Source organism: Chrysemys picta, unplaced genomic scaffold (assembly GCF_011386835.1).
Source record: "Chrysemys picta bellii isolate R12L10 unplaced genomic scaffold, ASM1138683v2 scaf799, whole genome shotgun sequence".
Lineage (NCBI taxonomy): Eukaryota > Metazoa > Chordata > Testudines > Emydidae > Chrysemys > Chrysemys picta.
In genome coordinates, this window is record NW_027053506.1 from 1 (window position 1) to 8,210 (window position 8,210).

Sequence of the window (8,210 nt, forward strand, 5' to 3'; positions counted from 1 at the left end):
TGTCAATCAGGCTGATCTGGAGCATTGGCCTCTCCCCATTGTCCCTGGGGACTGTCAGTCTCAGGCTCCTGATTTGCCATCGACCCCTCCCCTTTTAGTGCTGGGAGCAGCCAACCAAAACCCCCCCACTGAGTGTTAGTAAGGGGGCAACAGTCCCCTTACACAGGGACAGGGCCCAGTTTGGGCCTCATTGGGCGCCGGGAGAACCCCAGGGTTTCTCCTGCCAGCGCTGGCTCAGAGGACCCGTGCGGTGGGATGAGCCGGGGGGTGGAGGGGGCACTGCCCGTACTGAGGTTCTGCAGCACCCGGTCCCTCTCCAGCTGGGTGTTGCGGATCTTGTTCTGCAGCAGGATTAGCTTCTCCTCGGACTGGTGCTTGAGGGTCTGCAGGCGCCGCTGGCTGTTCTCCAGCTCCTCAATCAGCTTCTGCTCGATCTCGATCTCGCAGGTCAGGTCGGCCAGATCAGCCTGGAAATTCACCACTAGAGGTGGGGGGAGAGTCAGTCAGCCAGGCAGCCCCGGGGAGGTCAGGAGGAGAGAGCCAGGCAGCCCTGGGCCGGCCTGGAGAGGGGAGGGGCAGTGCCTGGCTCACGGGTCCCCTATGGACTCTGGCATTGCAGAGGAAAGGAGGCAGATGAGGCAGGACTCAGAGGGGATGGCATCTCGCTCCTGCGGTCTTAGCCTTGCCTGGGTACCCGAAGGCGAATGCGGGGGGCTGAGGAGGAAGGGACAGAGCTTGGCAGCCAGGCCTGTGCCACTGAGCACCAGCTGAGCCGGACCACCTTAGCACCCTGACTGGCACCTCGTGCACCTCCAGCCAAGACCTGCCCAGCTCACCCTACAGGCCCACTGCAGCCGCCTACCGCCTCCCCAAAAGGGGCACAGCCCTGAGTCACTGCAGATATCCCCGGCCCCAGCCTAAGCGCAGAACTGGGCGCCGTGCCCTCCAAGTTACCCCTCTCCTCCGCATCGGAGTCCGAGTCCACCAGGCTCTCCTCGCTGCCCGAATCCTCGTCCTCATCCTCACAGCCACTCTCCTCCCGCTCCTCCTCCTCCTGGGAAACAAGCGCAGGGTTAGGGCAGAGATCAGGAGCCTTCGGCCCCTCTCTTATCGTCGCAGGGGCTCAGGCCTCTCCCCATCCGCCACCCCCAGATGTGGGTGAATTAAAGCGATTGCCTCGTAAACCAGTGCCAGGCAGAGGCAGGAGAGAGGACGTTTGACCCGGGGCCAGGGGCAGGGCTGATCCCTGTGTGCAAAGGGAGTGGGCCATGTCTGGGGAGCTCCCCCGACCCTCCCCGCTGAGATGGCAGCTGAAAATGAAGGACCTGATGAGAACCTCCGGAACGGCTGGGGCAGAGGGGACACAGTTCACAGGACAAAGCCCAGCTGCATGGAAAGGCCTGTGGCTAGTTGTCCTGCCCCACCTGTTGCCAGGGTGTCAGATGGCACAGGGCACTGCCAGGGGGCAGAGGGGACTGTCTTACCCACCATCCTCGGCCATGCCCTGCTCCCACTCTCCACACCTAGGCGGGGCCAAACAGCAGCAGACTGGCTGCCCTACGGGGGGGTGGTCATGGACCCTGCCCCTGCCCCCCGGATCCCCTGCGATTCCCACAGACAGGCTGGGCTTTGCCCCACCTCCCTGGGTGCGGCAGGACACAGCTGCCCCAACCACGGGCGAGGCACAGAGAAGGCCACTGGCATTCTGGCTAGCAATCGGGCTCCCACCACCCACTCCACGGGGGAAGCCTCTCACACCTCCTCGTTCTCGTCAGTCTCCTCCCCGTTCTCCTGCTGCAGCTTTGGCCTCTTCTTAAAGGCCTCCTTCTCCGGGCTGCCAGGAAGAGACGGGATGAACCGCGGTGACAGGGGAGCCCTGGCACATGGTCCCCTTAGACCATACATCCCCAACACCCTCCATCTCAGAGCCCTTCAGGAACCCAGCTTCACTGCCCTCCAGAGAGACGGGCCAGGCAGTGTTACCAGATGGGGAGACTGAGGCACAAGGAGGGGAAGGGACTCACCCAAGGTCATGTGGCACGTCAGAGGCAGAGCTGAGAAAAGAACCCAGGAGTCCTGATTCTCTGCTGTATGGCTTTGGCTTCCCAGGGATGGGGCAGGACAATGTCTGGACCAGCAGGGCTGATGGGGGCTGGAGGGTGCCAGGGCTGGAAGCCAAGGGAGAAGTGGGCATCCCAATAACTATGGTCCTGCCATAATAATGAAGAGCCAGGGGTGGGAGCACCCAGAACAGACCCCCCCGCCCCTCTGTTCCCAGCAAGGAGTTGGCCATCACCTCTTCCTCCGCTGCTTGGTCTCCTTCTTCAGCCGCTCCAGGTCCTGCTTGGCCCGCCGGAGGACTTCGGTGGCCTCTGCCTCCATGGAGACCACGGGGCTGCTGAGTGCCCCCAGGCCTGGGCCTGGAGATGAGCCCAGGGAGTATGGGGGCCTGGAGGAGACCCGCGACAGACTCCGGCGGAGCGACTCGTTCATGGTTTCGCTCTCCAAGAGCTTTGTCCTGGGGATCGGAGGGGCTTTTGGTTACGGAGATCTGCTGCCCTGGGCAGATGTCCAAAAACCCCAGGGGAAAAGACACCCCCTCCCCCCAACCTCTAAGGAGGGGTGACCGGGAGAGTGTGTGTCTGGAACCTGAACTGCCCTCGCTCAGCTCGGACAAAGGGGCTCAGGGCTCTGCTCCCGGGGAGGGGTGCTGCAGAAGGACATCGCAGGGAAGGAAAGCTGGCATGGCCACCACTAACCATCTGCATGCCTCTCGAGGGAGCAAAGAGTCACAGCAGATGCCACTTCATGGATTTAGTGCCTTCACTTAGATGGCAATGCAGCCCAGGCCACGTCACAAAGGCCCCAGGGCTTCCCACCAGGTCTGAACGCTAACGGGAGAGAAGCAACCCTATGGCCGACAGCCAGTTCTCAACAGCCACGGTGATACGCTGACATGGCAGCCTAAGGGTTAATCTTCAGCAGCGGCTGCGCTAGACACGGTGGGGCACCTCTGTTTTCTAGCATTACGGACGGGGTCTGGATCCTCAGCGGGAGGGGCGTAAATCGGCATTGCTCCAGGGACCCCAGTGGGACAACGCTGATTTTACACCAGCTGAGAATCTGGCCCAGAACGAGCGAGGGGATTCCTGTCTCCAGGGTTGTCAGTTTCTCCAGCACGAAATCCACATATGAGCAGCACTAGCTATCAGACTGCATTTCAATGCACCATTGGGAGGCATTTAAGTCTGGATCAGCCAAGGCTCCAGAGAAAGCTTGGGAGCACAAGGGCCGGACAGGACGCCCTACAGGATGGAGACATTTCCATCTCGAATGTGGGGCTTTTATTTATATTTCAGCAGCACCGAGAGAGACGGGATCGAGGCCCTGTTGTGCCAGGTGCTGCACACACCCGTGAGACGGGCGCTGCCCCAAAGCACCGACAATCTAAATGGTCGCATCAGACCAAAGGCAAGAGAGGGGGAAGTGACTTGCCCGAGGTCATTGGCAGAGCTGCGATGCCAGCCTACTATTTGAACCCAGTGCCCGCGGCACCAGTCACCCAGCCGGGAGCGGCAGAGCCAGAGAGGGAATCTGGGCCTCCAGAGCCCCAGGTCAGCAGCCCCCCCGCTAGCCCGCACTGCCTCTTTGCAGGTCCTCTCAAGCTGCACGCGATACGTGGCCCCCCCAGACGGGCGGAAGGAGAGAACGTGACCCACGCCCACCTGAGCTCCTCGATCTCCCGGATGTAGTTCTGGATCAGGGCGCCGATGGCCTCGTTGCCGTCACCTGGAGGGACAGAATTAGGATCACGGACTAGATCAGAAACACCTAGCAGCTGGGCTGCCACTCAGCTGCCCTTGGACCTGAGCTCTGGGGTGACTGTAATTTTCGTGGGACCGATCCGCATGCCCCACCTCGCATACACGTTCTCCGGAGGTGCCCATCCTCACCTGCCTTGGCCAGTATCAAATTGGCCTCCTGGCTCATCAGGTGGGTGACCTCGCTGTTGATGGCATCAATGGCCTCCTGCATGGCCTTCACCCTCATGCGCAAGGTGGCGTTCTCCTTCTGGAGCATGGCGTTCTCCTGGAACAAGTCACTGTAGCCCTCGGCGCCGTCCTCCCCGATCACACGCTTGCCCTGCGGGGAGAGGAGAAAGGGAGATGCAGAGAGGGCAAAGCCACAGCGTCGGTCAGCCCTGGCCAAACTCACCCGGCCACGTGCTCAATGGCGCCATACTGAGGAAGATGGGTAGGGTAACCCTACGTCCCGTTTCGGCTGGGACAAGTCCCTTTTTTAAGCCATGTCCCGGGCGTCCCGACTTTTTTTTGGCAAAAGTGGGCATTTGTCTCCAAGGGCAAACGGGACAAACACCCAGTTTTGTCAAGAAAGTGGGGTGCAGAGGAACGTGGGGGGGAGGCCGGGATCCAGCGGGGGGCAGGCAGGGCTCGGGTGAGCAGCGACGCTGGCCCCAGCCTTTGGGAAATAGTCGGCCTATCCCGTATGTGCTTTGCTGCTCGCCCCAGCCCTGCCTACCCTCTGCACAGGGAGGGGGGCTCGCGTGAGCGGCTCAGGCCAGCCCCACATGGGGGGAGGGACTCAGGCGAGTGGTTCGAGGCAGCCCCGTGGGGGGGGGGGAGAGGAGGAGGAGGGGCTCAGGCCAGCCCCACGGGGTGTTCTGTTTTCCCTTTGGGAAATATGGTCACCTTAAAGATGGGTCACAGCAAGAGGAGCAGGGAAAAGGCGGAGACTCAAAAAATGGCAAGCGTGCCCGTGGGAAGGCCGTGCTCGGGGGACAGCAGAAACAGGGAGCAGCTGACATGCTGTTGGTGCCTTTTACTCAGGTAAGGTACTGATCTGAGCCCCATGATGGCAGGAGCTGAGCACCTCCCAGTTTAATGCATTTACCCTCATGCACCCCCAGGGGGCAGGGCAGTGCTCTGACCCCGGCTGGGCAGCTGGGGATTGAGGCCCTGAGGCTAAGGGAGTTGCCCAAGGTCACACGGGGAGTCTGTGGCAGAGCAAGGACTTGACCACAGGGCTCCCAAGTCCCAGGCCAGTGCCATGACCACTGGGCCATCCTTCCTCTCGGGCTGGGGAGATACATGACTCAGCTCAATAGCAACCTCTGGCTGCCTAAGGGCTGGTGCTCATGGGAAACCAGTCCAGCCAAGCTCAGCATGAAGCAGGATGTCGGATATGCCACACAGGACAGGGATATAAAGCAGGAGGTGCCTTCCCAGCTCCGAAACATACCCTGAAGCCTTCTCCCTGTTCAGACATGACATACAGCCCTTTAACAGCCTACCTCGCCATAGTCCCTTGCATCCTACCCACAAACTACAGCACCACTGAAACACAGCCATCTCTGCGGTGGAGCCCAGAGCGGTGGCCAGAGCCCCTCCCCCGCTTCCCCCCTCCTCCACAGTCTCAGCACGCCACTTGGGCGGGGCGGAGCCAGACATCTGCTCTAAGCCGAGCGGCACGGTAAGGGGGCCGGGGAGTTGGAGAAGGGGGGCAGTCAGGGGACAGGGAGCGGGGCGGGGGTTGGATGGGTCAGGGGCTCTGGGGGGGCTGTCAGGGGGGCAGGGGTGTGGAGAGGGGTCGAGGCAGGCAGGGAGCAGAGGGGGTTGGATGGGTCGGGAGTTCTGGGGGTCCTGTCAGGGGGCGGGGAGCAGTTGGATAGGGCATGGGAGTCCCGGGGGTCTGTCTGGGGTGGGGATGTGGATAAGGGTTGGGGCAGTCAGGAGACAGGTAGGGTCCTATGGGGGCAGTTAGGGTTGGGAGTTCTCAGGAGGAGGCAGTCAGGGGACAAGGAGCGGGGGGGGGGTTGGGGGTACTGAGGGGAGTAGTCAGGGGGTGGGAAGTGGGTTGGAGTGGATGGGGGCAGGGCGGGGCTAGAGCGGGACTTCCCCCTCCCCCCAGTGTCCTCTTTTTTGATTGTGGAAATATGGTAACCCTAAGTTAGTGGTCTGTGCAGCCTGGCTTATGGGAACCATCCTGGGCTCCCAGTGTGGTGGCCAAGCCTGGATGTGTCGGTGAAGGTGTCAGAGAGCAGACAGAGAGAGGCATGGCATTCCCCAGCCAGGCAGCAGCGCCAGTGGGGTGCTGGGATCTCCCCCCGTGCAGCCTGACCCAGTGCCCGGCCCCCATGCTGCGTGCTCCCCCCGGCGGACTCACTGGGGCCAGCCCTCGAAGGTGGAGACAGTGAAGAGTGGCATCATGGCTGAGAGGACGTTGTCGAAGTGGAAGTCGTTGTGCACCCACTCGCACGGGTACAGCTCTTGCTGCTTGGGGCCGCTGTCCATGTACAGAAGTTGCCTCTGGAACGGGAGGCAGCGGCGCATTTACAGACGAGGGGTGAGCGAGTGGGGGACTGGGCCCAGAAACTCTCCGGTCCCCTTGCCCATGACACACACGTGCCCGCCTGCTGAAGACTCCATGCTGCTCAGAGCACATTACTGTCTCACCAAATCAACCTGGGGAACTCACAGCAGCAGGAAGCCAGAGGCCAGTGCTGGTCGCGACAAGCACCATGGCCGAGTATGCGAGTTCTGACAATAACAGGAATCGGCAGTCATGCAATCAGGGTGTGCTGAGGAATGATCACATGTGGATGCCAGGGCTACAACCCGTCTACAACCTGCCCAGCAGCCTCACCAAGATCCACCCTTGGTGCCTCTCCCCAGAGTACAGGTGGCAGCCTGGATCTACAGGCTGGAGCAGCTCGGCAAATCCCACCACATGCCTGGCAAATCCTGCCGTCCGGGATGAGCTCTGCCCTTCCACAGCCAGGGAGACTCATGCCCCAGGGCAGCCCCCTATACACCCAGACACGTACTTCACCCACTAGCGTGTCTGAAAGGGGACCTGCAAAGGTGACATAACACCCTGGGATATGGGAGGCACGTGACTCCTCCATTTGGGGAGGCTGCGTGTGCCCAGATTATGGCCCCGCCCCTGCTCCAGCTCCTGCCCCACTCATCCCCGCCTGCGCCTCTTCAGCCCCTCCCCTGGGGTTCCCCTGCCTGCCCGCCGGCTTCCGGCCACTCACCCCTCGTGCATGCGTGTGTCTCTTCACCCCCTCCTTCAAGGCTCCCCTGCAAGCAGACTGGGGACAGGAAGAGGACGAGTGGGAGCGGGAACTCAAGTGGAGTGCGGGCAGGACCACAGCCAGGGTGCCCACCCTTTTGGCAGCGGTGCGCTCCAAAGGCGGCAGGCCGTCTGTTTGGGGAGGCTTAGCCCCCTCTGGCCTCTTATACCCACCACCCATGCCTGGGGGCTGCCATCTTCTGCTCCTGCTTTTGATGATGAGTGAAGAAGGCCTGAAAGAGCTTTCCCAGGTCGTTCCATAAAACACAAGACAGTCCCAGGCTTAGGGTTGCCAACTTTCTACTCACACAAAACTGAACAGCCCTGCCCTGCCTCCCAGGCCCCGCTCCCTGCTCACTCCCTCTGTCACTCGCTCTCCCCACTCTCACTCACTCCCTTATTTCCACCAGGCTGGGGCAGGGGGTTGGGGTGCGTGAGGGGGTGAGGGCTCCGGCTGGGGATGCGGGTTCTGGGGTGGGGCCAAAAATGAGGGGTTTGAGGTGTAGGAGGGGCTCCGGGCTGGGGGATGGAGCTGAAGGGTTCGGAGTATGGGAGGGGGTTCCGGGCTGAGGCAGGGGGCTGGGAGGGGGTACGGGCTCTGGGCTGGGGTGTGTGTTCTGGAGTGGGGCCAGAAATGAGGGGTTCAGGGTGCACGAGGGGGTTCCGGGCTGGGGCAGGGGGTTTTGGGGTGGAGGTGCAGACTCTGGGGTGGGGCTGGGGATGAGGGGTTTGGGGTGCAGGAGGGTGCTCCGAGCCAAAGGCGTGAGGGCGATCAGGGCTGGGGCAGGGGGTTGGGGCGTGGGAGGGGGTCAGGGGTCCAGGTTCTGGGCGGCGGTTACCTCAAGCAGCTCCCGGAAGCAGTGGCTTGTCCTCCCTCTGGCTCCTACGTGGAGGTGCGGCCAGGTGGCTCTGCGTGCTGCCCTGTCCGCAGGCACCCCCCCTGCAGCTCCCATTGGCTGTAGTTTCTGGCCAATGGGAGCTGCAGAGCTGGCACTTGGGGCGGGAACAGCGTACGGAGCCCCCTGGCTGCCCCTACACATAGGAGCCAAAGGGGGGACATGTTCCTGCTTCCAGAAGCCGCGGCTGACTTATCCCTGCTGTGCCGCTGACCGGAC

General features: G+C 62.2%; 3 protein-coding genes across 3 annotated transcripts; all 3 read right to left on the reverse strand.

The window, feature by feature from the left end:
* Positions 1-15: 15 nt before the first annotated feature.
* Positions 16-1,491, reverse strand: LOC135979387 (kinesin-like protein KIF21B). Its single transcript, XM_065579770.1, has 3 exons — positions 1,485-1,491; positions 955-1,122; positions 16-481 (listed from the first exon to the last, which is right to left on the reverse strand). The coding sequence occupies exons 1-3, from the start codon at positions 1,489-1,491 to the stop codon at positions 159-161; spliced, it is 498 nt and encodes a 165-aa protein (XP_065435842.1). The 3' UTR covers positions 16-158.
* Positions 1,492-1,752: 261 nt separating this feature from the next.
* LOC135979386 (kinesin-like protein KIF21B) lies at positions 1,753-2,505 on the reverse strand. Its single transcript, XM_065579769.1, has 2 exons — positions 2,297-2,505; positions 1,753-1,834 (listed from the first exon to the last, which is right to left on the reverse strand). Exons 1-2 carry the CDS (start codon positions 2,491-2,493, stop codon positions 1,753-1,755), a joined length of 279 nt encoding a protein of 92 aa, XP_065435841.1. The 5' UTR covers positions 2,494-2,505.
* Positions 2,506-3,242: 737 nt separating this feature from the next.
* On the reverse strand, positions 3,243-6,311 carry LOC135979384 (uncharacterized). The gene is made up of 3 exons (XM_065579768.1): positions 6,184-6,311; positions 3,954-4,201; positions 3,243-3,789 (listed from the first exon to the last, which is right to left on the reverse strand). Exons 1-3 carry the CDS (start codon positions 6,309-6,311, stop codon positions 3,530-3,532), a joined length of 636 nt encoding a protein of 211 aa, XP_065435840.1. The 3' UTR covers positions 3,243-3,529.
* Positions 6,312-8,210: the final 1,899 nt, after the last annotated feature.

What these genes read in the sequence shown, in the direction of transcription:
- LOC135979387 (XM_065579770.1), bottom strand. An exon ending in CTCCGATGCGGAGGAGAGGG is followed by an intron (nt 482 to 954) that starts GTAACTTGGAGG and finishes CCCCACCTCTAG; the next exon opens with TGGTGAATTTCCAGGCTGAT.
- LOC135979386 (XM_065579769.1), bottom strand. Translation starts at nt 2,493, where the DNA reads ATGAACGAGTCGCTCCGCCGGAGTCTGTCGCGGGTCTCCTCCAGGCCC. An exon ending in ACCAAGCAGCGGAGGAAGAG is followed by an intron (nt 1,835 to 2,296) that starts GTGATGGCCAAC and finishes TCTTCCTGGCAG; the next exon opens with CCCGGAGAAGGAGGCCTTTA.
- LOC135979384 (XM_065579768.1), bottom strand. Translation starts at nt 6,311, where the DNA reads ATGGACAGCGGCCCCAAGCAGCAAGAGCTGTACCCGTGCGAGTGGGTG. An exon ending in ACCTTCGAGGGCTGGCCCCA is followed by an intron (nt 4,202 to 6,183) that starts GTGAGTCCGCCG and finishes GAGTTTGGCCAG; the next exon opens with GGCTGACCGACGCTGTGGCT. An exon ending in TTTGATACTGGCCAAGGCAG is followed by an intron (nt 3,790 to 3,953) that starts GTGAGGATGGGC and finishes CTGTCCCTCCAG; the next exon opens with GTGACGGCAACGAGGCCATC.